This window comes from Salvia splendens, chromosome 4 (assembly GCF_004379255.2).
Source record: "Salvia splendens isolate huo1 chromosome 4, SspV2, whole genome shotgun sequence".
NCBI lineage: Eukaryota > Viridiplantae > Streptophyta > Magnoliopsida > Lamiales > Lamiaceae > Salvia > Salvia splendens.
This window is the reverse complement of record NC_056035.1, coordinates 8,594,535-8,621,981: the sequence shown is the minus strand read 5'-3', so window position 1 is coordinate 8,621,981 and position 27,447 is coordinate 8,594,535. Positions and strand designations below refer to the sequence as shown.

Genomic DNA, 27,447 nt, shown 5'->3' with positions numbered 1-27,447 from the left:
ATCCGTGGGAGTTTAGTTCGATGAGAAGATGTTATGTGTTAAGTGTTCAGCTAACCATAATATTTGTTGGCTTTGAGTAGTTAGTCTAGTATTTCCCGCGCTTCCGCAGGAATAATAGTCTAATGAGTAGGTACTTTTGGGCTAGGTGTTTAACTAGCACTAGTACTGTAATTCTGTAAGTATGTTTAATACTTTTAGAGTGTAAAATTAATACATCATTCTCAATAACGTATGAACTTGAATATAGAATCAATGCAATAGTGATTCATCCGAATGTTGTTGAGAGCAATGTTCTTTATCTCTTGAGTTTCTCTATTTTCGTACTTTAGTTTTTAAATTTAGTTTATTAATCTTGTCAAACCTTGTTAAATAATCACACGCCTCCCTGTGGTTCGACACTCTTTTACTACAACTACATTTGTACTCTTGCAGAAAGGTTGTAATTTTAGAGCTATTTGATTTACTTGTGTGTTATTAGTTCATTGATATAAAAACTCGAAAAATACACATCAATATTTTTTGTAATTACCAATGGTATACACAGGTGGACCTAGTGACTATTCACTGCCTTAATTTGTAGGCATCTCAATGGGTGGGACAAGTGACCCAAGGATTTAAAGCTGCACCAGCGGGCCTAGTGACTATTCACCGCCTTAATTTAAAGCTGCTACATACCTAAAGACGGAGATCAATCCCCTAACCATTTAACTAAGGATGAACGAGTCGCATGCCAGAACCTTAGATTTATCATTTTTATATATAACTGTATGAGTCTGAAAAAAGTTGATTGTTTTAGAAAATTTTGTTTGTTATTTATATCTGATTGAAAGATAATAATGTTCATCATTTTTATATATAACTGTATGAGTCTGAAAAAAGTTGATTGTTTTAGAAAATTTTGTTTGTTATTTATATCTGATTGAAAGATAATAATGTAATACTATTAATCATCAGCACTCTTTCCCATCATTCTCTTTCCCATCTTTCTCTTCGCTCACGAAACAAAATATCACCTCACTTCACATTTTCAGAATCTTCTGCTCCGTCTCACAATCAAATGTGAATTTTACCCAAAATCACAGCCATTGAAGCAAGAGATGTCTTCCTGCAACTCTTCCACCATGTTAATCGGTCCTAGAACTAACATAGTTATTCAGAGAAGTCGTTTTTTCATCGGCAAGTCTGCCAAATTTCGCTGCGTTTTGGGTCCAATTTCGCCGGAATTCGCGGTCACGGCGTCTCTGAGTTCACTTCTATCTTCCGGAAACATGATCGCGGCGGCCGCAGGATCGAGCTCAGCTCATGGAACGGTGACGTCAGCGATCGCGCAACTGGCGGTCACGGCGGTGGCAATTGCTTCCGGCGCTTGTCTTTCCACAAAGGTGGAGTTTCTGTGGCCCAAAGTTGATGAGCAGCCTGGTAAAGTGAATTAGTGTGAAGCTTTGATGCTTTCGATTCTTACTATTAGCTTACAAAGATATGCCGAGTTTTTGTATTGAAGCGAATTGAAAAGCATTAACGATGACTTCTAGCCTTTATATTTGATTCAAATATTGATTTAAAGTTTTGTTTGTGCTGAATGTTTGTGAAACTGAGAATTTTCCGATTACCCCATGGTTGCACCGCCAATCACTCCTACCTGCTTACAGGTATGTCAAGTAACCAAGATATGTCAATTTTATGAAACCATTGCTATATGCTAAACTCTAATTTTAAAGGTCCATAAACTAATACGGCGGTTACTCCTACTCATTATGATTGTTGCCATGTGGCAAATGAACTAGTTACATGAATTGGCCTTTTCTTTGTAACTGATGAAAACCGACCTAGAAACAGAACTCAATGCATTGTAGAGAATTGAAGAGAAAATATTTGGAAAGGTTTGCTGAGCACTGCAGTTTATATAAAATATGGATAATGTTTTATCTTAATTTGCTAGAACCATTGGACGGAACTTTAGAAATAAGGTGGATAAAAGATATAAGAGAACTAGTTCAAGGAGCCAGGAGATACAAATTACAAATCAAAAAAGAAAAGAGATACAGAAAAGAAATCCCAAGGCCCACTGGATGAGCTTGCCATGGTTTCAATCATGTGTGTTAGATATTTTCTTGATTTGTCCTACACTGTATGTCATAAAGTATTTTTCCTTATTGATGATTATGTACGTAATCCCTAGTCATAAAAACTTATTTCATATTTTGGTGTTTGTTTATCCATTTAGTTTATTTATTCTTGATGAGTCCAAAAATGAATTATCCGAATTTTGTTAGTCCATGCTCAAAATTGATTTTTCAAGTTGTTTGCTATGTTGAAATGATGTTGCACTTTTGGGCAGGATCTCATATTCTTGATGGAGTAGATGTTACTGGGCATCCCATATTCAATGATGCTAGGGTTTGCCATCTTCACTCGTTCATGTTATTCGCACCCAAAATATTTCGCTACTGTAAGACACTAAGATTTTGCACCTGTGAAGGCAGGTGCTTAAGGCAATTGCATTTGCGAAGAAAGCTCATCATGGTCAGACAAGAAAAACAGGGGATCCCTATTTATCCCACTGTATTCACTCAGGCAAAATTTTAGCTGTTCTAGTCCCATCAGATGGTAAAAGAGTATGTAATCCCCTTTCATATAATTTTTCTTGCATTTTGTACTGCAAGATTATCTCCTGAATGGTGCAATTTCCCTCAAGTCATTAACCTATGTGGACAAGTAAGATGCATGTTGGAATTGTGTCCTTAAACTACAGATACATGAATATGAAAACTACTTTGTAAGTGACAGACGATATGGTTCAGTAGAATTAGATTTGAGGCTTGTCTACATTTGAACTGTATGTCTGTCATTTTGTGGCCTTTAATTATTATCCAATGGTATTGTGTTCTTTATTCAGGCCATTGATACAATTGTCGCTGGGATCCTCCATGACATAGTTGATGACACTTGTGAAAGTTTGGGCAGCATAGAGCGAGAGTTTGATTCTGATGTTGCAAAGTTGGTTGCTGGAGTTTCCCGACTGAGCTATATTAATCAGGTATAACACTTTCGAATATCTTAAACTCCAGAGGGAATCATACTTTACCCCTGAAGTTTCCAGAACTCTTTAGTAGCAACTAGCAAGATATCATAGATTAAAACACCTCTGAAGATATAGAGCTTGAAATCTTCTTGCCAAATAAATGTCGAATATGATGATGCATACCTGATAGCCATTTGTCCTATATCATTTTTTTACCTAAAACCTTCATTTTTACCGATCCCACCATCTTGTTCTTAATTTTCTTTTCTTTTTTTGGATTGACTGCCATGCTTTGTACTAACACTGGAAGTTACTTGCTCTGCAGCTACTACGTAGACGCCGCAGGATGAGTGTAGGTCTAGATACACTCAACCATGAAGAGGTATGCAAGTATGCCATGCTAAGTATAAACTAAAGTAGAAATTTGGACCAATAATTCTGTGACAGCTCTTTGTTATCAGTCTGTGTATACATGGTCAGTAGAATGGTTGAGGTAGCAAGACGATAGCTGAGTAAGCTCTATCTGTTCTTATGATGCCAAGAAAAATGACATGCTAAACATTTTTTTTCCTTACTAGGCTCGCTGTTGCCAAGATATAACAGAACCAATATCATGTTGGAAATATTAACTAATTAAAATTAAACAGCTAATATGTGTTCAAGATGACCAAGAGCATCCAGGGGGTCATAATGGAGATGGCAGTTATATTACTGTAAATATTGTTTTTTGTGTTATGTGCATATGATATGTTTACACAATCCTTATAGTAGTATTATTCTTTTATGTGTCTTCCTGATACTCCAAATATTTAGTGGTACTAGTGCAGCATGAGGTTTTTCATCCCTCTTGTGACTTTTGAGTGTCTATTTTGGCCATGCAAGTACTAATAGAACTGAATTAATTATATAAACAGCTTTACATTGTTAACCTGAAGAATGGGTCTGTATGAAAAACGTTGCTGAACAGATAATTTGTTATACTAAACCTCATTAAAACTGAAAATTCATTTGTCTTGCCTTTGTGCAGGCAAATAATTTACGAGCAATGCTGCTGGGTATGGTTGACGATCCACGTGTTGTTCTCATAAAGCTTGCAGATCGACTTCATAATATGAGAACCATGTACATATATGAATACCTTTGCATTTCCATTGACTTTATGTTCCACAAGGATTGAGTATTGACCAATGTTATGGATGGCGTATGGCGGCTTACGATGGTATGCCAAAAAACCGCCACAGGGATATGGCGTAGCGCTCTGGAAGATATGGCGGTTGATAAATTAATTAATAAAATATTAATAATATATGTATAGATAAATTCAAAAAATTAAAAAATCATAAAAAAATGTAAATATCAACTACAAAAACAGTTAATAAAGCATAAAGTCATAAGCAACTATATTTTATGCCTATAATAATAAGTCTTAGTTCAACCATTAAAATATAAAGTCATCATCATAATATATATAAAATCTAAATTAAAACCATCCTCAATCATCATCCTCCCCAACATAGCCATCCTCATCCTCATCAATATCATCGTCCTCCGGGTCCTCCGGCTCCAAAGAAGTAGATCCTTCTTCTTCATCCCCAACTTCTTCATCTTCCGATTCTTCATCCACAAGCTCTCTTTCTTCAACCACTGTCTGCCTTTCCCTTTCCCTATTTGGCCCTTCCCTTTTCTAGATATGGATGTGGTTCTTGAGGCTTTCCTAGAACTTGATGAGGTAGAAGTTTCTTTTCTTTTCTTAGACCTAGACCTAGTATAAGTGATAGGCTCTCCAATGCCCGACGCCTCGTACACGGTATCCCAATCAAGCGAATCTCCATCAAAAACCATATCATTGCCTTCACCTTCACCACCGTCGTACTCTCCAACCAACCACTCGTTACAGTGATCAAGGTAATCGAGTGAAAGAGGATCGAGTTGAAGGGGGGGGGCACTGACCGGCGACGAGGGGGCGGCGTCGTTTGGTGTAGCTAGGGTTTTTTTGGAGGTTGGCGCAGCTAGGGTTTATTTGGGAGAGAATCTGATTCTAAGAACAAAAACCCTAGTTTTTTGTTAATTGGGTCGGGTTTGGGCCGGGTTTGAGGGTAAAATAATTTTGGGCCGTCTTATTTGCTAATTGGGCTGAGGATTTGGGGCAGCCCAATCAAAACTGACGCCATACCTGCAATGGCACCGCCATGGCGCCTCATTCGTGGCGGCAAATGACAATCGCCATTAAAAAGTTCCATGGCAGCGTATCACTACGGCGTTTTCTTGAAACCCGCCATGCAATGGCGCCACGGCGGCGCCATAGCCGATATTTAATAACATTGGTATTGACATCTATACGACTAATTATATTTATGTTATACTACTCCACTATTTTCATTTGCCAGTTCTAGTTTTCTATTTTCCACATTTTCCTCAGCACAGGGATGCTTCTCAGCCATCTAGTTCAAATTTGTCATATAAGAACATGGGGTTTCGTCATTTAGAGCCCCTTGAACTTATATACAGTATGTGTTTTACTGTAGATATGCTTTGCCTCCCAGCAAAGCCCAAGCTGTGGCACAGGAGACATTAGCTATTTGGTGCTCACTCGCTTCCAGGCTGGGTCTGTGGCCTCTTAAAGCCGAGCTTGAAGATCTGTGCTTTGCTGTCCTTCAGGTTAGACTTAACTATGTTTACATATTTTTTTGAAGAGGAAAAGTTCCTGAAATAGATACTTTTGATCGACCTCATCTAGTAAATCCTGCATGCATCTTCATGTTGCAGCCTAGAGTTTTTCGTCAACTAAGGGCAGACCTCGTGTCCATGTGGAGCCCTAGTAACAATGGCAATCTAAAAAGAATATCTACAAAGTCGAGTGATGCTGTACATTTTCAAGAATGTGAAGAAGTTGGAGATATTGATGAGGAAAACACAAGCATGAAGGTGCAACTCTTAGATGATATAGATGATTTTTTACGACTTTAAATACTTGCTTGAGGACTGAGGTTACCGACTCAGCCTCTTTTTGATCATCTACTGCTTCATTACTATATTGATGGTTTTATTGTAAATTTCAATCATAGCCAGTGATAATATAATCAGATTCATGCAGATTACCTAACCTACCAAACAGTCATGAGGTATCTGTACCTTATATTAGCTGCTATTAGCTGATATAGAATTAGGACTGACACTATTATACGTTTGCTGGTATGCCCTATTGGTCCTTTCTACTAAAACAGTCTCGCTTGTTCTCAATCTGCAGGTTCTTTTGCAAGCTGTGCTTCCATTTGATCTCTTATTGGATAGAAAAAACGTGTAGATTTTTCTCACAATTTTGCAACATGCTCAGATACTCTGGAAAAACCCAAAGTTGTGAGAGATGCCCATATTGCTTTGGCATCACTGGTAGTTTGTGAAGAAGCATTGGAGCGAGAACTATTTATTTCAACATCGTAGGTTCTGTCTAGTTACTAATAGAAATTGAATTTTCGTGAATCTGATTTTCAGCACATTTTGTTAAATGCCGGAAGTTTACTTTTTTGTTGATTCTGTCCCCCAGTTATGTTCCTGGCATGGAAGTATCTCTATCTGGACGCCTAAAAAGTGTGTATAGCATCTACAGTAAGGTATGGATAGGAATGGGGTGTTACAAAGATATAACAGAAAATTGATCAGTTCTTTCTGAGGTTTGCGTTGCAAATTATTTGAGGCAGCTCGGTATGTCATGTGAAGGAAAGAAAGATAAACTGGACTTTGTACAGGAGTGGAACATAAAATTAGTATACTACTTTTAGCCAATATATTAACCTAGCTACTTCTTTATAGTTGGAGTTGTTTAGTTGTCCTCCCACCCCCAGCAGCTCCTTGTTAGAATTTTGACACATGCTGTGATGTATATACCTGAATTTGTATATAAAAGTTCTGTATCAATTATGCTGTCTAATTTTCTGTTCTCATCCAGCTTTCAACCATCACATTGTTTCATCTTACTCGGTAGATGAAAAGAAAAGATGCTGGAATCAGGAAAGTATATGATACCAGAGCATTGAGGGTCATTGTTGGAGACAAGAATGTGACATTACATGGGCAGGCAGTTCAATGTTGTTACAATCTACTTAACATAATACACAAGTACCTATCAAGACTGGCCCATCTTCTTTGCTGCCTGCTCATTTCTGTGATGGTCGAAGGCGATACTAATTGGCTATTGTCATCTTTTCATCTACCAGACTCTGGGCCCCAATCGACGGTGAATTTGATGATTACATTGTCAACCCAAAACCAAGTGGTTACCAGGTAATTTTTTTTATATTAAAGCGCTTCTTGCATTTTGTTTCATAATAACTTTTCTTGATGATGAATTTCCTTGGCCTCAGTTGCTTCATACTGCAGTGCAAGGGCCTGACTCTTCTCCTCTTGAAGTTCAAATAAGAACACAGGTAAAATTTCCTCTACATACTTACTTAAACTAGCTCATCTCAGGTTCTTACTGTTTTTACTTTGATTTAGAGAATGCACGAATATGCTGAACATGGGCTTGCTGCTCATTGGCTAGACAAGGAAACTGAGAATATATTGCCACCAAAGATCTTTGTAGATGATTCTTACAGTGGGGTCTCGGCAGATTTTTCTGAAAAAGTAGAAGATCAAGCTACTGTTGAGACTCATATGCCACCAAAATATAGCTTACTTAAAGTGGGTCGTCCAGTTCTTCGAGTGGAAGCTGGCCACTTGCTTGCTGCAGTTATTGTCAGGTATGACATTTCACGGACCAACCAAGACCCTATACTAACTTTTCTGCAACCGCAAGGGTTATGCCACAGGTCTTTGGAATCATTATATCAAAGGCCTGATTTCGAAACTGAACTGTGATGTTCAGCGTAGATAATGATGGAAGAGAATTGCTTGTTGCTGTGAGTTTTGGTCTAGCTGCTTCTGCTGCAGTAGCTGAAAGAAGATCCACGTGCCAAATAAATAGATGGGAAGCTTATGCAGATCTATTTAAAAAGGTGCCCAAGTACTAATACACATCATTGTTAAAGGAATAAAGCATAAATATGGTGCTATATTTTCCATTCATATTAACATCAGGTCAGTTTTTGGGAGGTGGCACAGGACCCAATTTTAACATGAATTGAAGTTTAATATCTAATCTAATTATTTCTACTATAAGTTTATTAAGGTTCCATAACAAAATTGAATTAGACACTGAAATAACTATAAAAATAGATAGATCAGTAGAGTTCAGCAACTTTTGTTATGTGCCTGAGTTTTTTCATTTTCCAGGTATCAGATCAATGGTGGTGTGCACAAGGACACGGAGATTGGTGTACATGCTTGGAAAAGTACACCCTTTGCTGAGATGGTATATACCATAAGGTAACTAAATACATTTTTTCCTTGTCCTAACAACATGTTGTTTCTTGTCTAGTTAAAGGAACACTAAATCAACATTGTATTACCGTGCGGCAAGACCAATTTGAACGACGTTTACCTACTTTCATATTGAGTTGACAGAGTGGGAAGAAGCTGAATACTGGTCTGTTGTCACAGCTGTTTTTGAGGGGAAATGGATTACTCCTGTATTTAACTCAAACTCTGAGAAGCCTACCACTGCTTTTAAATCCTCTTTGCTGGACACTGGCATCAATAACAAGGTATGGTATCTTCATGGCCAATAAGTGTCTTAATATATAACAGTTTAAAGTTTATTCCAGACCAAGTTGACCAGAATTACTCATTCGGCATGTCTGGTTTTGTTGAATAACAGGTACAGCTGCTGAGAACAATGCTTCAATGGGAGGAGCAACTGCGATCTGAAGCAGGGATGCGACAGCTAAAGTTTGACAGAAAATTTAGGAATGCAGAGTCATTTTCTCTTGGTGAAGTTGCAGTTGTGTGCTGGCCACATGGGGAGATGATGAGACTGAGCACTGGTAGCACAGCTGGTGATGCTGCTAGAAGAATAGGAGTTGATGGGAAGCTTGTGTCCATAAACGGGCAGCTGGTATTACCCAACACAGAGTTGAAAGATGGCGATGTAGTTGAAATCAGGCTATAAATATTCTCACATTTGGCCAAGTACAAAATTCATTCTTAAATTGGCCAAGATTTTATTCCACTTTGCTTCCTTGTACAATGTAAATTTCTTGATAAAATGAGGAAGGTAGGGGCAATTTCAGTTGAAAGCTGGATATGATGATAGTCAGGGGCAATTCGGCCATTTCATCGCAAGGTGATATAGTTGGAAGTTTGGATATGCACCTTTTAAGTGCTAAAATTTCGTTTAGTTGATTTTCCTTTCTGGTTCTGCAACTTATTACTTGAATTTCTACCATTTTTCTGTGGTAACAAATTTATGACTAAATTCATACAATTGTTACTTAAAAACCAATGGTTTATAGACATACATTTCACTAAAATTGATTGACATGAAGGCAATAGTAATAGAGATTCAAAACTGAAGTTTATTACGATAGGGAAAACCTTGTCTCTCGCAAAATACAACAGCAACAGTACAAAACTACAAATTGATGCTCATCAAAATTCTCATCATCGGTAGTGCACGCACAGTGCACACTAAATTTTCAAAACCTGTAAACTTCATCCCCGAGATGGAAATTCAAATAGAGCTGAGTTGCATAATTGGGTGGCTGGCCTAGTGGTGGTTTCCATTTCCATCAATCATACGGTTCACGGGAAGCACTTGCAGAGCTGATCTCTTCGGGAGTGCCTATTCCATCCAAATAACACTAAATTAGTTACATGTTGTGAATAATTAAGTCAAAGTAGAGAGAGGCTGACCTCATTCCCTTGGTTTCTTGATTTACTGGAGATCTGTAGTTTTTCCTTCAACATCTTGGTGAGCTTTCTCAAGCTTTCTTCCTCATAACTACGCAGACTCTCACCACTGTCTTTAGCTGCCTTGGTTGTTGCTGTATCTTGCATGATCGGCATTTCAGTGCCTCTGCCCATATTCTCTTTGAAATCATTCAGCAATGCCTTATTTCCCATTTCTGCAGAAGCTTCATGGACAAGAACAGCAGATGGCTGCTTGCTTGGGGAATTCTGCACCATTCCAACTGCTGTTTTTTCACTTTCTTCAACAGGAATATTTTCCGTTTCAGGAATAATACCCAAATCAACAGCATCATCTTCAGCACTTACTACTTCCTTGTCATCGTCACACACTACCTCAATCTCAACATCAGACACTACACCATCAACTGCAAAATCATCCCGACGAAGAATTTATGCCGTTAGACGGCTCAGCAACGCCACATTATCAAAAGCTTCTAAACAAAGAAACATATCAATACCTTGAGATCCTGCGTCTATCTCAACTGTGACTTCAATTTCGCATGTGGGGACATTGACAGACCCTGTATTAGAATTCTCATTTAAATAAGTTGAAACTTGGTTTAGCTAATGAAATCACAAATCTAGAATCTGATGAAAACATACCTTCACTCTGTCCAACTTCATTGCTCACATCTACTGGCACCACCACCTCTTCATGACCAGGATATTCTGTGTCATCACATATCTCCTCCTTCGGTTTAACTTCCACTGTAAAATCAATGGTCGTTTCTTCTTCACGAGTACTCTCTAATTCTAGTTCACTCATGGTTATATCCTCCTTTTCAGCTGAAACAACGTCAGCTTCTTCTTTATCTTCTTCCATATTTTCAATTGCGTCAACACCTGAATAATTACAACTTAGATCTTAATCTTTGCACAACAAATAAACATATGGAATACCTCAACAGAAAAGAAGCAAAAAAAGAAATGTACCAGTAATTCCTGAAAGTTCCTGATCCACCTCCTGATCAACACGATCTTTTGCAAATAACTCATTATTCAAAACCTCAGATTCTCCATTCTTCTCATCGCTCAACATCTGCACATTATTGTTCACTGCCAACCTGACTGATCGTCGCGTGCTGTACACTTTCTTCTCGGTCTCCTCCGCCCTTCTTCTTCTGCTAGTAACCCCCACTGCAGCAGGTGTCATCAAATCCTTCTTCTCTTCCTCCTCTACACATTCCTTCAACTGCGAATCCATTTTTAGACAAGCTGAGGCTATCTGGACTTTCCTTCTACTAGCTTGCGCCATCACTACTGGAGTTTCTACTGCAGCGACATTAGATGCTTTGGCAGCCGTTCTCCGAGTAGTACGCCGAGTGGTAGTCATTATTGAGGTCACATCTTCAGCGTCATCTTTCAAGGCATTTCTCCGACGTGTACTCCTGGCAGCCGTTGGAGGCACATACGGAGACGTCACCTCCGAGCTGTCCAGTAGCTCAACGGCTGATTGTGCGCTCTCCGATTGAGACGACTGCATAAATTCCTCAACACCTTCGACCTGCAAAATAAAAAATCAGTACAATTTCTTGAGCAATCAAGTAGATACTGTATCAGAATAAAGCTTTGCTGGAGCTGATTAAATTTCTCAATTCGATTAGATCTCCTAATCATCAACGCCTCATATTCAGCTCATTTACAATCAATCAAGTATTTGAAGAAATTCAGTATGATAACTACACATTCGATTAGATCTCCAAAGTTAATAATTATACCTTCAATTCGATTCATCCGCATATATATAAATGAAATAACTGAGCAAACAAATAAAAGCTGTCAATCAAACAATAAATGAACTAGTGTAAAGCGAAATAATTATTGTCAGATCTGTTCATACAATCTCGATCCCTAATATCTACTAATGAGCTAATTGAGAAAATAATTAAATCCAAAAACTCGTAGCAAATGAACTTACGATGTCGAGAGCTTTGAGAGCGTTGGCCATGGCGGCATTCGTCATGTTGGCTGGGATTTTATTCCTCTTGCAGAAGGCCTGCAATTCTCTCCTTGAAAGGCTGTCGAAATCCATTGCTTCAAAGAACAATTAGGTATTCCGGGAGGTGGGAAGAAGTGTGTGCAAGGAAAATGGTTGAAGGCGGCAATGGCAATAAATGAGAAGGAGAGTCTACATATATATACTGACACTGCGTCAAAGGAAATGGAAACCCTTGTCAAATATGACCGTTGGAGGTTCTCAAATTTGAATTTCGTGCATGTGTAGTAGGACTATTTTTACTATTTACTATTGGAATTAGTTAATTAACAATGTAGTACTACTTCCTATAAATGCTCAGCACTGTCGTAATTATGCAATTTCGTCACACGAAATTGTTGATAATTAGTGACTACATTACAATGATTGACGTTTCTCTTTGATTTAATATCATAACCAAATGCGACTAATTATACATGATGTCTCTAATTGTTCAATAGTTAATTACTAACAATCAATGACACTGAGTTAAACAATTTAGGTTCAATACCTGAGTTATTTCTACTGGTCAAACTAGACTTTCTATCAAAATTACTGGAAAATTTAATTTGAAAAGGAGATTACACGAAAACGCTAACTTTTGTCTTCCGTTAAAAATGGATTATAATGATAGTCAAATACATTTTTTTTACTTAATTAGTAGTATCAATTTAAGTGTAAACGTGTATATATTAACTTATTTTATTATTGCAATTTTATTAAGAGTATTTTGTTTTGTCCTTTCACACTAAAATCAATTTTATAAGAGTAACTTTTACACGTTAAATCCTAAATACAATATTATGTTTCCGTGGAGAAATATAATTATTTGTTCATAGGAAATGAATCTGAAAAAACCCTAGTGACAAAATAATTTGGAAATAAAAATTTAGTGGTTCACGTTACCACATCATATCACATGAACGTAAGCGTGAACCACTGTATCAATAAGAGTATGTCTAATCAATTTACGTTATATGAGTATGTCTAATCAATTTTGTTACTCTTATTGATTTAGATTTCAATGATTAAAATGATTTCAGTTATAAGCGGAAGACGTCATACTGATATAGGAGTATATGTAATGGTGCATTGATATGCTCCGATTATTATACTGATATGTTTTGGTTGTTATTCTTTTGGAATAAAGTTAAGTTATGCAAATTTATACTTGTTTATGATAATATTATAGTATGACTAATTATTGTTATTCGACTATTACTATAAGATAGTATTAGCATAGGTTATACTAAAATGAGTAAATGAAAACCACAATTAAAATGATAAGTACCACTTATGAGAACTCTTAAATTTATGAGTATATTCAACTTTAGTTTGTCACGTGGCAGACTTGCTAGCCTATGTATTGCAAATTGTTTAATTATCTTTGATTTCGTATAGCAAATTACTTGGAACCATATGCCGATTTGCTTGCCTTGTATCGCAAATTGTTTGTCTATGTATAGCAGATTGCCTTTTTAGGTTGTCATTTTAACCATGATGTCATCATAGTGTTCTGATTTCGTATCGCGGATTGCTTGGAACCATATACCGAGTTGGTTGTCTATATATCACAGATTGCTTATATATGTATTATACATTGTTTGCCTAAATTATCATTTTAACTATGATATCACCATAGGATTGCTCCCCTATTAGCACAATGTATAAAATATATTATTATGGTATAAATCATTATAAGTGTGCATTGTGATATGCATCACCATACAACTAGCAATAAAATATCATGATACACATAATTTCTTTAAATAATGCGTCAAAAATAATAACATGCGAGAACAAATATTAATAAATGATTAAGATGCTCCACGAATTATTGTGAAAAATGACACTATTAATACGGTTACTATAAAATTATGAATTTTGATTTAATTTTAATTTATTCAATTTTAATTTGAATAATAAATTGTAAAGCTTCAAATTTTTCTTTGTTATCTATAATTACCTTTTTATTGCAAAATTAGCGTGCACGATAAATTTTGGAGTTCTCAATTAGTAGCGGCATATATATGCATTAATGTGACAATGAAGATGATTATGCGATATCTTTTTGAGCTTAAAATTTTCAAATAATAACACAAATTTCGGTAAAACTGAAACAATTAATTTTTTTTTGAAATTTAGTAATTTATCATTCAAATATTAAAATACATGAATAAACCAGAATTAAATTACTTCATAATTTTATAGATAATTAACCCTTATTAATTTATAAGTAATATGGAACTGAACAACAAACTATCATCAAAAGCATTATAACACCAAGAAATAAGAATATCATTATACTAGTAATAGTTAAGAAAGGGACAATGCAAATTTTTTAAACATATGAAATAAGATTTAGTTAAAAGCTTATAAAATTAGACATTTAATAAATAGTAGTAGTGTTTTGTTCAAAATAATGTTAAATAAAAAAGTTAAGAAATTTAATGATTTAGACTCACATTGTTGTAATTAAGAATAATTAATCCACAACCAAGTTTGTGTATAAAATGAATTACTGTAGATAAGAATCACACGTGGTAGTTGTAATTTAGATTTCAAAATTCTATGATCGATATTAGTTATTAATTCTTATTTAAAATGATTTCCAATTAATTATATCTATATCAACTAAATAATAAATTATTCCACATTGTATAAATTTAAACAGTTAAAAAGTCACGACATCGTGCTTAATTTCTTGAAAAAACTGAACCATACATTTAATAAATAAACATTAATTTCTTGAAAAAACTGAACCATACATTTAATAAATAAACATTAATTTCTTGAAAAAACTGAACCATACATTTAATAAATAAACATTACTTATATTTACATGGCAGAATACATCCTTTAAGTCCGTCCTTTTACTTTAATTGATTATTCCAATAAGTCTTTATGCAATTTTTTTTTCATTTTAATAAATCCTTGTACTTTTATATTCGATATATTCTAATCCTTATTTGACGGAACCGTTAACTTTTCCATTATAAAATAACACATCATATGTTAATTATTTGTATATATTCCACCAAATACCCTAGTTGAAAAATATAAACATAATATAAATATAAAAAAAGAGAGAAACAAAAAAAATAAAGAATTTCAAATCGTTAAAAGAAATTTGTTGTTTGATTATTTGAAGTTCGAATATTAATTTATATTTGAAACCAAATACTACAAATTAATATTCGAACTTCAAATAATTAAACAACACATTTTTTTAACGATTTGGAATTCTTTAATTTTTTTTGTTTTTGTTTATATCTTTTTTTATGTTTATGTTATGTTCATATTTTCCAACTAGGATTTTAGGTGGAAAATATTTAAATAATTAAAATATGATTTGTTATTTTATAACGAAAAAGTTAACGGTTTCGTCAAATAAGGATTGTAATATATCGAATATGAATATACAAAGACTTAGTAAAACGAAAAATTATATAAGGACCTATTGAAATAAACCATCAAACTACAAAGACTTATTACAGTCTAAACATACATGCATGATTACCATGTGTCATATGAGAAATATCATTGTACATTTGTACACATTATTAATTTTCACATTAAAACTGTTTCATTAATTCGATAATTTTCTCGATTAATTGCGCTAACCTTGTTTATTTGTTGTAAATAAAAAAAATTAGTACCAACGGCTCTTTCCTTTACAAATGACCGTTAGCCACCTCTTACATGAATCCCCGCAATCGCAAAACCCTAATCACAAACTATATAAGACCCCCAAATCAAAAAGGCTTCTCACCAACAACCATTCCAATCGATTTCTCTGTGCTCAAATCTCAATCGATCTCTCTCTCTCTCTCCCTCTAACTAATCCAATTTTTAAACTGCTGTTATATACCAATTCTTCTTCTCTGCAGGAATTCGATTATTTTCATATTTGTCTGTCTATATCTGCTATTGTTATTGTTTTTTTTGCGCTAACATATGGAAACAGGAAACATGAACACGTCTTCCACACCGAACAAGGGTAAATCGCAACTCCCCCTGCAAGAGAAGCTCCTGCAGAGAAGAAATTCCAAGGAGAATGTATGTTGATTTTTCCCCCTTGTTACATACTAACCATACATGATTTACTATTTCCGAAAATGTTTTTGTATCTGCTATTTATCTGCATCGATTTGAAAAAAAAAGTGTTTGAATTTGTTGATTGAATGCTTCTTTGATGCAGTTGGATCGCTTCATACCGAATAGGTCGGCGATGGATTTCGACTATGCTAATTACATGCTTACAGGTAAGGAAAATCCATCTTCCAGCTCCTCTCCATCCAGAGAAGCGTACAGGAAGCAGCTTGCAGAAACCTTCAACATGAACAGAAGTCGGATTTTGGCTTTCAAGAACAAACCACCAACCCCAGTTGAGGCGATCCCCAACGATTTCTCATCTCACCAACTCAAATCTGCCAAACCACGCCGTCACATTCCTCAGGTTAATACTAATTAATGAAGAGCAGAATGATTGTTCATGTAGTTTTTGCAATATAACTTACTGAATTGGATATCTTTGCCTGCAGACTTCTGAGAAGACACTAGATGCCCCTGACATTATGGATGATTATTACTTGAATCTATTGGACTGGGGCAGCAGCAATGTTCTTTCCATCGCTCTTGGGCACACTGTGTACTTGTGGGATGCTTCTGATGGAGCTACCTCCGAACTCGTTACTATCGATGATGAGTGTGGCCCTGTCACCAGTGTCAAATGGGCTCCTGATGGAAGGCATATTGCTGTTGGTCTTAACAATTCAGAAGTTCAGCTATGGGATTCCACCTCTAACAGACTGGTGAGTTGCCTTCAAATATATATATATAGTATATGATTTCGTTTTCTGTGTTATCTTTCAAGAAGTCGAAATACCCACTCTGTTTTGTTATGGTGATACAGCTGCGAACGTTGAAAGGAGGGCACAGATCGCGAGTTGGTGCCATGGACTGGAACAATCACATCCTGACAACCGGAGGTATGGACGGTCAGATTTTCAACAATGATGTGAGAGTGAGGTCGCACATTGTTGAAACTTATACTGGACATGACCAAGAAGTTTGTGGGCTTAAGTGGTCAGCATCTGGGCAGCAGTTGGCTAGTGGTGGAAACGACAACGTCCTCCAAATCTGGGACAGATCCATGGCCGCATCTAATGCTCCTACTCAGTGGCTTCACAGGCTCGAGGAGCATACCGCTGCTGTTAAAGCGCTTGCATGGTGTCCCTTCCAGAGCAACTTACTGGCATCCGGTGGAGGCGCTGGAGATAGGTGCATCAAGTTCTGGAACACACACACTGGCGCATGTGTTAACTCAGTGGACACTGGCTCACAAGTCTGTGCTCTTTTGTGGAACAAAAACAAGCGCGAACTGCTCAGTTCTCATGGTTTTACACACAATCAGCTTACTCTGTGGAAGTATCCATCAATGGTGAAGATGGCTGAACTCACTGGGCATACCTCTCGAGTTCTTTATATGGCACAAAGCCCAGATGGGTGCACAGTTGCATCTGCAGCAGGAGACGAGACTCTTCGATTTTGGAATGTTTTTGGGACACCTGAAGTTGCTATTAAGCCTGCGCAAAAGACAAATTCAGTGCCATTCGCTCACTTGAACCGCATCAGATGATTGGTGGCAATGGAGATATATGGTTGATACAGAACTTATGTACATATATATATGTGGAAAATAATTGTAATTCATACACGGTTCTTCTTTCTGGCTTAGTCACCCATTGTGACAATCCCAAACTTGTACAGATATCAATAATATATATGGTAACTGCTTTGGGGATCTACCATATATTTTCACATTCTCAAATCAGACTCTGCAGACATGAAAGCAAGATGGTAGTAGTATTTTCTAACAAATTGGCATAGTGATACACTGGAAACAAGACAATGACTAAATAAATTGGCGCCTCGTGTGAGTGTCCTTCCTTGTGCAAGAATGAAGGATCTTGAGGATGCACGAATGAAGGATCTTGAGTATCCTTGTGATTGATTCCTTGTGCACAAACTGAAACTGAGGTTGAGCGCCATTGCAATGTGACTATGTAAATTGGCGCCTCATGTAAGTGTCCTCGTGCATGAATAAAGGATCTTGAGGAGGAAACTGAGGTTGTGCCATTGCAATGTGACTTTGGGGAGGGACAGGTGCACCACCCCATGCATTGTTGCTGTTATTTGCTGAATTCAAGGTAAGATAATAAATTAACCCCAGAATGACACTGGCAAGGGACAGCACAGCAGCTCCAGCAAAAACACCAGGTTTCACAACGTAACAGTAGTAGTTGGTGTAGTACAAGTTCTCTTCACCATGCTCATCATTCAAAGCTGCACCAGTAAGCAACAGAAGAAATGCTATGACGAATGTAAACCTGCACATACAATTAGAAAATTGATTACATAAACGAACAAACAAAACTTATAATATAAGCTCAAGATTGGATTCTAACTTTATTCCTCAGAAGTTCATCAATCCAATCCTGGTTGAGCATATATATTGTTCCTCATGTCCATTGGTGTTATTTGTTTATTTCCAAAAGCTATGGTAGTGAAGAAACTTGTAAATGGTTTAATTACCAGGAAACAATAAAGCAGACCAGAGTTGTAGTCCAATTTGAATTTGACTGATGTGGGCCTTTTCTACAACAAACGCATCGAGTTGCAACATTTATGATAATTTGAGCAATCATGAGAGTGGCTGCCGCCGTTAATCCAAGGCCTAGGGCTGGACTTCTGGGATATATACATTCTTCATGAGAGAGATTCTGGACCTGATCACCCTACAAAAACAAACAAATGATCCAATTAACTGCAACTGATAATAACTACCAGAACTGAAATTTTCAATTGATTGCTACATTTACTTATTTCTTTATACCAAAGTAGGTCACCAAAATCACAATATAAACCAAACCACTTGACTTGGCTTAAATGCGCATTTCATCTGTAATGAGCTAAATCGTCAAGCAAGGTACCTCAACAGTCAATAACTTTTCTGGTTGACGGATATATATTTAGGCCATACGAAACAAGCAATTCAGCTTTAGAGACAACATGCTACTTTCTAGCAAAGAGAAAGATGATACAATGACGATGGATAAAATCGGAGAAAATGAGACTGACTGCAGGTTAATCATGGTCACTTTCTGACCATGCTATGGTTGAAAATTTGTCAACCAGTATCATTTGCTTGACATTGCTGCTACTATGAAATCACAAGTCCAAGTAAACTCATGGATATTACAATCAACAAACTCAGTTTGTGCATTTTCACTTAACATCACCATCAAATCACTTTTAACCTTCCCTTTTAGTGAGGCAATCTAGCAATTAACTGCTGGCACTCACACTATAGATTCAGCCTACACAAACAGCATCTAATATCATCCAACCAAAAATCACAAAAACAATCTTAATTAGTCATAAAAGAAAATGAGAAATTTCATCTTCAAACATCCATTGATGCTGACTGCTTAACTAAATAAACTAAAACTAAGCTAGAGCCTAGAAGTTGGAAGCTCTAATTTATTATAGTACCAAATCTGCGGATGATAGTAATTCAATCACCGAAGAATAGCTGTCATCATTTTGTTTAGCCAATATGCAACTAATTCATTCATCTTCACCAAAAAGGGGAGAAAATGAGACGCAGAACTTTGTGTTCTGATCCAATAAATAAATCATACTAACTTCTTACTCTGTAAATCTTCATGATTCCGCAGTAATTGCAAGTAAATATCAAATCCACACACCTTAATCCGCTTAGCTTCCGCAGCAAAGCCTGTCGCGGTAGAAAGCAGCCCGAGAAATCCAACGACAGAGCATACTAGAATCACCTTTCTTCTCTCCTCCTCCATTTTCCTTTTCTTCTCTCTAATCAATTGCGACGGAGACGAAATGCCGAAGACATTGAACCGGCGAAATCTCCGGTTTGTGCGAGTTGAAGAATGTGTGGAACTGAAGCAACTATTATTGCTGCTGCTGTAGCATTTATTGCTATTACTATATCATATACGTAACTTTTTTTTATTACTTTCCGTTTGTAGTGGCTACAGAATTTTACTTATTTTTTCATTCATAAATAGTACAATTGAATTGTAGTGGACTACACATGCCCACGGTTTCCGGTTCCGCCGGTTCGGAACCTGAAACGTGGCAATTTTTTCGAATCAGAACCGTCGCATTTGAAATCGCGGTCTGGTTCCGGTTCAAGATTTTTCGAACCGTCACCGAACTGCCGGTTCCGAACGGTTCTGAACCGCCAGTTAACCGGCGGTTTCACGGTTCCGAGAGGTCTCCGAGGCGGCAGCGGTGCGCAGCTTTTTCAGGCGGTTTTGTCGCTCGACACCGGCGGTTTTTGACGGGGAAACCGGCGGTTTTCGGTTCCGGTGCGGAACACGAGGCTGACACGTTGCAGGTTGGCAGGCGGTTTTGCAGGCGGTTTGTTGACCAAACCGGCGGTTTTGGCTGTAAAACCGGTGGTTAACCGGCGGTTTTACACCAAAACCGCCGGTTTCAGTCGAAATTTAATGTTTTTTTAATTCTGATTTTGAATTCAAATTCATATATATATTCCCCTCATTTTTATCTATAAATACCCCCTTCTATCCTCACTTACATTCACCACATTCTTTTTTCTTTTTTTTTTCTTTTTTAAAATGAGGATCAACGATGGTTCCCCATCTACCCCCGAAGTGACTCGGACCCCCGGCCTAACGGTCGGAGGTGAAGCGTCTTACCACCGAGCTGCGCTTCGTTGTCGGGTTGGGAAGGAACGAGTCTGTATAACCAACCTCCCCCAAGCACGGGTCAAGGCGACGCCATGAACAGGCTACCTACCCCAGCGCCTGGGTCTAGGCCAGTGACTCAAGAACCCCCCCCCAAGGGAAATTAATCCCCAAGATGCGCCATCAGGGGTCGAACACGTGACCTCCAAGATGGCGCGGTATCCTTACACATTCACCACATTCTTGTGTTAACAAGAGTTTCTCTCTTCTATCTCTCAATTCTCTCCCCTTGTCTCTCATTTCTCATTTGTGCTATTGTACTTACATTTGAATTATTCAAGTGCTACTCTTATTACGCATTGTTATACACTTATACTTGTTCCCGTAGTTCTATAAGTTGTCTTTCTCAATTGCTAAAACAAAAAAATATATATATATTATTCCATATTTATAGTTTTCTACTATATAATTTGTTACTATCAAGATGTCTTCATTCCGAGAAGGTCGTGTTGATAAGGGAAAGGGAAAGTCCAAGAGGCCAAGTCGAAGATCCGTTATTGATGAGATTTCTCAAAGGAACATGAATGCGTGGCAGGTTAATAATTATTATCTACTAATATTATTAATTATGAATTACATTACATTATTGTTCATGATTCTACTATTTGATATTTACAATACAAATATTATTTTGTAGTTTCGAGAAGAGCAAGATATGGCCAATGCTATTGCTCTCTCTCGCTCTCAATCCCAAGGCAATGCTTATGTTGGTACCGGTAGTGGTGCTCCCGGTCGCGGTGCCTATTCTTAACAAATTCCAACCCCTGTGAATCTTGATGACGACGATGATGATGATGACGAGGAGGAGGAGGCGGAAGAGGTTCAAGAAATGCCACCCCCACCACCACCAAGGAGTCATCGTGGTCGTGGTCGTGGACACCCTCCACAACCTCCTAAACCAATTGAAAGGTCTTTAACCTCAAACATCATGGTGAAACATTTCAAGAAGGTACATGATAGTACCAATCCGGACATTTATAATGTGTATTGCAACTATTGCGAAAACGTATACACATTCCGAAAGGGTGGAGGATATGGTACATTTACCCGTCACATGGAGAAAGCGCATCCGGTCGAGTTTGGTATCGCTCCAACCTAAACTCAACTCAACTTTCAACATGGAGTCGGGACCGGGAGTGGAACGGGTTCATCCCAAACATCAGGTATGTGTAGCAATACTCTTTTAAAATATGATCACAAAAATGCTCTTAATGTGATGTCTAGATTTGCTGTGATGAAACATTTTCCATTCAATGCTTTTGATAACGACGCGTTTGAGTTGAGTATGCGACAAGTTTATAATGCCGCTGCAAGAAAATTGAGTCAAACTTCTATGACTCGAGCTGTTGTTAGACAATGCTTGGAAAAGAAGGCGCAATTAGGTACGTTTATTGTTAACTTGGGTCATAAAGTTTCTATTTACTCTGATGGACATCACTGTGCATTTCGTTGATCACAGTTGGACTTTAAACAAACGTTTGATTGCATTTCGGGAATTTCCCGCACCACACACTGCACAAGCAATTGCTCAATTGATCATTCAAGTTTTGAATGAATTTCAATTGATCAATAAAATTTTTTCCGTTGGTTTTGATAATACGAGCGCTAACACTGCTAGTATAGATGAACTCATCAGTGCATGTTCTCCTGTTATTGATGGCAAATATTTTCATGTGCGATGTATTGCTCATATTTTGAATTTATGTGTTCAAGATGCGATCGATTTGTGGCAAAAGTATGTTGATCCTATTAGAATTGTTGTTAAGTTGATTCATAACAAAGCTCCTATTGGTAGAGCTTGGAAGAAATATTGTCATAGCAAGCAGTGCAGGCACACCAATTTTCGTTTGGATGTTTCAACTCGTTGGAACTGGACGTACGATATGTTGGAGTTGACCTTGAACTACATTGAATATTTATGTGATTTTTTTACAACTTGCCCGCATGTTCCTTCTGATTTACTTTTAATACCCTCTTGTTGGGACCACAACATGGATTTGTTTCGATTATTCCAAGCTTTAAAAAATGTCACTGTTGAGTTATCCGGTGTTTATTATCCTACTTTTGTGCGCGTTTTGGAGCATTGCATGTATGTGGCAATTGGTTTTAAGACATGTGTGAAAAATACTCAATTCATAGAGTTGAGGGCTATTTTGTTTTATATGGTTGAAATATTTTGTGCGTATTCTAAATGTGTTTTTGATTGCAAAATGCTAGGATCCAAAGTGGAAGTTGCATGGTGTTCATAAAATTTTAGACATGTACTATGGTTGTTTGCACGATTTGGAAATTTCTCAACTTCGCGAAATGGGCTTGACAAGAGGAGAATGCTTCGAACTAAGTCTTCCGAATGTTGATGAAATCAAACTAAGGTTAGATAGTGCACTTCGTGCTCTCTACGCGGAATATGAAATGCGGTATAACACCACTCACCAGGTACGTGCTCCTCCTAGTCCTTCTACATTTGATTTTGGTGGCGGGAACTATAGCAATATCATAATTAATCCAGACGTAGTATCACAATTGCAAGATCTATACGGTGCTACAACCAATAGGACTAGAGCTACTAGTGAGTTAGATATATATTTGGAATCGCACTCTATTTTTCAAGATGCAGGCCTTCCTACTCAACAAATTGACGTCCTTGATTGGTGGGGAACACATGACAAAGAGTTTCCGATACTCTCAATAATGGCTAAGGAGATTTTCGCCGTTCCCGCTTCCACCGTCGTCGTTGAGCAAGCTTTTAGTGTCGGCGGTTGTATCCTAGACGACAGAAGGAGCAATCTATCCGCCAAAAACATGGAAGCCACTATGTTACTTGATGATTGGGCAAAGGCGGACATGAGAGCACAAGAGCCGGATTTCGACTTCCGTGTAGAGAGTGATGGTGAAGACTTTTCCACCAATGGCGATGACGAGGTCGGAAGCGAGGGCGCTCAAGCTCAACAATATCAATGACCGAGGGCGGTGAATGGCGAGCACGACCGACCAAAAAAGGTAAGCAAGGTAAGAGAACTACGTGGGCTTTGATTCCTTAATAAAATTGTGGATACGTAGGCAACTCAACCTAAATTTGACGAGTTTAACTTTGAAAGTTTAAGTTGAGCTCAAACCCTTTTCAATTTTTTCCTTTCCCCCCCCCATTTCATGTTTTTTTATTTATGTTCCGACGACACTTGTAAATTATATCACATTGTTGTATACTATGTATTGTAAATTGTAATGTATCGTTGTCCGTCACAACTCAAATTCAATAAAATTGATATGATTTTCACCTTATTCGTCTTATTTCAATTTAAATTATTCATTGTCTTGTTCCAATTTATTGTATAAGTCCAAATTTCAAATTACATAGCAAAAAAAACGAACCGCGAAAATCGTTGGTTTTCGAACCGAAACCGTGAAAACCGTCCGAAAACCGGTGGTTCCGAAGCGTAACCGTGAAATAGCCTCACGGTTCAGTTCCGGTTCGAACTTTCTCCAAACCGGAACCGCCGGTAGGGGTGAGCAAAAAAATCGGAAACCGAATATCCGAACCGAACCAAACCGAAATTTTGAAATTCGGTTTTTTCGGTTTTTCGGTTCGGTTCGGTTTTAAAAATAAAAAAATTTTGATTTTTCAGTTCGGTTCGGTTCGGGCGAAGAAAAAAACTGAAAAACCGAATTATATATATATTCTATTAATTTAATATATTATATTACATATAATATATATTCTTTTAATATATTCTACTATATAAGATATATTATATGTATTATTAATTTTCTATTATATATAAATATTCTATTAGTATATATAAAATAAAATAAAATACACATATATAAATATATATTTATATTATATTTATTTTTTTCAGGTTTTTCGATTTTTTTTCGGGTTTTTCGGTTTTGTTCGGGTTTTTCAGTTTTTTAAGTTCGGTTTTCGGTTTTTCAGTTTCGGTTTTTCGGGTTCGATTCGGTTTGGATTTTGAACTAAATTCGGTTTTTCGGTTTTGGTAAAAAATCGAACCGAAACCCGAATGCACACCCCTAACCGCCGGTTTACGAACCGTGGCCCGTGGGCATGTATATAGTGGACCTCTTCTTTTTTTTCAATAATACTCCATCCATCTTATAAATAATATTATACTAAGAGCATCCGCAGCAGTTGAAGGACGGCGACCGTCCGTCCGTGCCAGCGGCACGGCACCCGCTGTCCGTCGCTGCGCTCTCGCCGCTGGCACGACGCTACTCGATGCATCAGCACGTCCGTGCCAGCGAGCAGCTGACGTGTCCTCCTCTGATTGGTCAACGGCAATACCGTTGGCAATTTTCTTTTTTTTTAAAAAAAATTAGATTTTACTTAAAAAATCCGATTTAAAAAAATATTTTCCCACTTCCCAAAAAATTATATCCTTTTCTCCCCACTTTTAACTTATTTTTTAATTTTTTTCCCCAAAAATTCACATTTTCATCTATAAATACCCCAATTCTACACAAAAAAAATCACACCACACTACACAATTCTCATCTAAATTCTCTCATTTCCATTCTTACAATTCTCAATCTTTCTTTCACTCTTACAACAAAAAAATGTCCGACTCCGGCGATCACCCCTCCGACTCCTGCGGTTGGAACCACGAATGGTTTGGCTCGCAACCATTTCCTAGTCTGGAAACGGAATTTTCGGCCCCTCCTCAAACCCAAAGTTCGCAAGCTCCGGGTGGCTATCGGCCTTACCCGGTGGACGACCAAGATGCCCCCGAGGGGCAATACGGGTGGGCACCCGAACCACCCATACCTAAAGCGGGAGGGAGCGGCGGCTCTCAAACTTCTCCTGTTCCTACTCGTGGTGTCCGCACCCCGTACACTTCGGGGGAGATGGATCAATTATTCAAAACATTTTTGTCTATTTCCAAAGATCCAGAGATTGGCACGAACCAATTCGGGGACCATTTTTTGTGGCGCATCTGTCACTGGTATAATCAAAACCGGTCGGCTGGAACAATCGAGTGCAACGAGAGTATGGTGCGCAATGCCATATACAGAGCCAACGAAGAAATCCAAAAGTTCAAGGGGTATTACCTCCAGGAAGAGCGGTCGGCGGGGAGCGGTAGAAGCGAGGTCGACATCATCAGTGCCGCGTTGGCGACCTACCAATCCCAACACTACAAACCGTTCAAGTACCTCAATGTTTGGCAGGAGGTGCGTGTGCATCCGAAGTATAGGGGAGACGTATCATCATCCTCTAGCTCCTCCGGAAAACGGTCGAGGTCAGTATCCCTATCCGACGCCGGCTCCGATGAGGTGTCCACCCAGCTCGCCGGAGCTAACTTGAGTAGCCCCGACGCCGGTCCGAGTAGTTCCCAACGCCAGCCGCAAGGAAGGAAGAAGTCGACGGCCAACCGCCGTCGCGCCGTGACTCCATCCACCCCGATCCCGCTCCCGCTCCCTTTGTGCCACCTCAATCCCCACCAACTGGTTGTGGGGGGTTTTGGCCCAACTCAATTTGGCCGATAGGTCAACTATGACGCCCGATCAACTTCGATCGCATGTGGCAATGATACGGGGTCTCCAAAGAACATTGGGGGTAGAGTCGGATGAATAGTCTTCCACGGTGTATTTTTAGCCTTTAATTATGTAATTTTTATTTTTTAGTATTTTAATTATGTAATTTTTATTTTTTAGGAGTTTAATTATATAATTTTTAATTTTTAGGATTTTAATTATGTAATTTTTAATTTTTAGAATTTTAATTATGTGGTTTTTATTTTTTTTATACTTTGTAATAGTATTTCGGGTAATTTTAATGCATTTTAATATTGTGGAAATGTTTTTATTTAAATTGAATAATAGAATGGTGGGACCCTTGAGCTTGTTTTTGCGGAAAAGCACGAATTTGTGTGTTGTGCTCTTGCCTAAGGACATGGAGTAAAAGTGGGTCTGGACCCACATCCGTGCTCGTTGGCAAGAGCACAGATGAGGATGGTCTAATACGATGATAATTTAGGATATTTTATTTTATATGTTGATTGAAAAAATAAAATATATAATTTTTATAATAATGCGATATTTAAGATTTCAAAAATAAGTATGATATTTTTCAATACAACAAACTAGAACGGAAAGTAACAACTGTATTATATCTCCAAAGCTTATTGTTAGAGATCGTCTTTCTTGATTATATGTCGCACTTATCAAATAATATCTCATCTTATAAAATCTGTCACTTACTCGTGGCCGTGGGTTGTCGGTGCATGACTTGTTTACCTCCGAATTTGCGTTGTATCAAACTATTTCAATAATCAAAAGGCTTTATAAAAAAAATTGGTCAACAAGCAAGACCACATAGTATAAGCTCAATTTAACTCTGGGTAAAAACAAAAAAAAAACACTTAATATCAAAACAAATAATAAAATGAGGACACGTGCTCTCTCAAAAGAAGCACACAAAACACATAGCAAATTCACACAACAAGCAAGATTATAGAATAAAAGTAGTAAGTAACAAATCGAAGATAAGAAGGTCACTTCTTTAATGATCTTTGTTTAAATTATTGGTTCTAAACTGGTTATCCGACTATCTTCTAATCTTCACCAGCTACTTGTACTTTATCACGGTAGGAAGGAAAATTTTGGACACCACCCTTTGATCCAAGAACCTAGAAGGATCCATCTTTTGAAAGATAATTTTTTTTAGCAACCAGAAGGATCACACTATAAATCACGTAGAAAAGAAAGGTCCATAACTTTATATCAAAGTTGAAGAAATGTGCGTCATCAATCACGAGAACATGCCTTTGGACAAGCAAAAG

General features: G+C 37.5%; 3 protein-coding genes and 1 pseudogene across 3 annotated transcripts; 2 read left to right on the top strand and 2 right to left on the bottom strand.

Moving 5' to 3' along the window:
* Positions 1-937: 937 nt before the first annotated feature.
* Positions 938-9,322, top strand: LOC121798365 (annotated as a pseudogene).
* Positions 9,323-9,454: 132 nt separating this feature from the next.
* LOC121798695 lies at positions 9,455-11,965 on the bottom strand. Its single transcript, XM_042197826.1, has 6 exons — positions 11,787-11,965; positions 10,802-11,372; positions 10,472-10,711; positions 10,327-10,389; positions 9,812-10,233; positions 9,455-9,740 (listed from the first exon to the last, which is right to left on the bottom strand). The coding sequence occupies exons 1-6, from the start codon at positions 11,898-11,900 to the stop codon at positions 9,666-9,668; spliced, it is 1,485 nt and encodes a 494-aa protein (XP_042053760.1). The 5' UTR covers positions 11,901-11,965; the 3' UTR covers positions 9,455-9,665.
* Positions 11,966-15,547: 3,582 nt separating this feature from the next.
* Positions 15,548-17,653, top strand: LOC121798363 (cell division cycle 20.2, cofactor of APC complex-like). The gene is made up of 4 exons (XM_042197329.1): positions 15,548-15,902; positions 16,045-16,302; positions 16,388-16,657; positions 16,759-17,653. Exons 1-4 carry the CDS (start codon positions 15,801-15,803, stop codon positions 17,482-17,484), a joined length of 1,356 nt encoding a protein of 451 aa, XP_042053263.1. The 5' UTR covers positions 15,548-15,800; the 3' UTR covers positions 17,485-17,653.
* Positions 17,508-19,843, bottom strand: LOC121798364 (protein MODIFYING WALL LIGNIN-1-like). Its single transcript, XM_042197330.1, has 3 exons — positions 19,616-19,843; positions 18,441-18,643; positions 17,508-18,235 (listed from the first exon to the last, which is right to left on the bottom strand). The coding sequence occupies exons 1-3, from the start codon at positions 19,718-19,720 to the stop codon at positions 17,908-17,910; spliced, it is 636 nt and encodes a 211-aa protein (XP_042053264.1). The 5' UTR covers positions 19,721-19,843; the 3' UTR covers positions 17,508-17,907.
* Positions 19,844-27,447: the final 7,604 nt, after the last annotated feature.

Coding starts and splice junctions, on each gene's coding strand:
- LOC121798695 (XM_042197826.1), bottom strand. CDS start 11,900: ATGGATTTCGACAGCCTTTCAAGGAGAGAATTGCAGGCCTTCTGCAAG. Junction 10,234..10,326: donor GATAGACGCAGGATCTCAAG/GTATTGATATGT, acceptor ATGATTTTGCAG/TTGATGGTGTAGTGTCTGAT. Junction 9,741..9,811: donor CAAGAAACCAAGGGAATGAG/GTCAGCCTCTCT, acceptor TGGATGGAATAG/GCACTCCCGAAGAGATCAGC.
- LOC121798363 (XM_042197329.1), top strand. CDS start 15,801: ATGGAAACAGGAAACATGAACACGTCTTCCACACCGAACAAGGGTAAA. Junction 16,303..16,387: donor CACGCCGTCACATTCCTCAG/GTTAATACTAAT, acceptor CTTTGCCTGCAG/ACTTCTGAGAAGACACTAGA. Junction 16,658..16,758: donor ATTCCACCTCTAACAGACTG/GTGAGTTGCCTT, acceptor ATGGTGATACAG/CTGCGAACGTTGAAAGGAGG.
- LOC121798364 (XM_042197330.1), bottom strand. CDS start 19,720: ATGGAGGAGGAGAGAAGAAAGGTGATTCTAGTATGCTCTGTCGTTGGA. Junction 18,644..19,615: donor CGGAAGCTAAGCGGATTAAG/GTGTGTGGATTT, acceptor TTGTTTTTGTAG/GGTGATCAGGTCCAGAATCT. Junction 18,236..18,440: donor GTCTGCTTTATTGTTTCCTG/GTAATTAAACCA, acceptor TTGTATGTGCAG/GTTTACATTCGTCATAGCAT.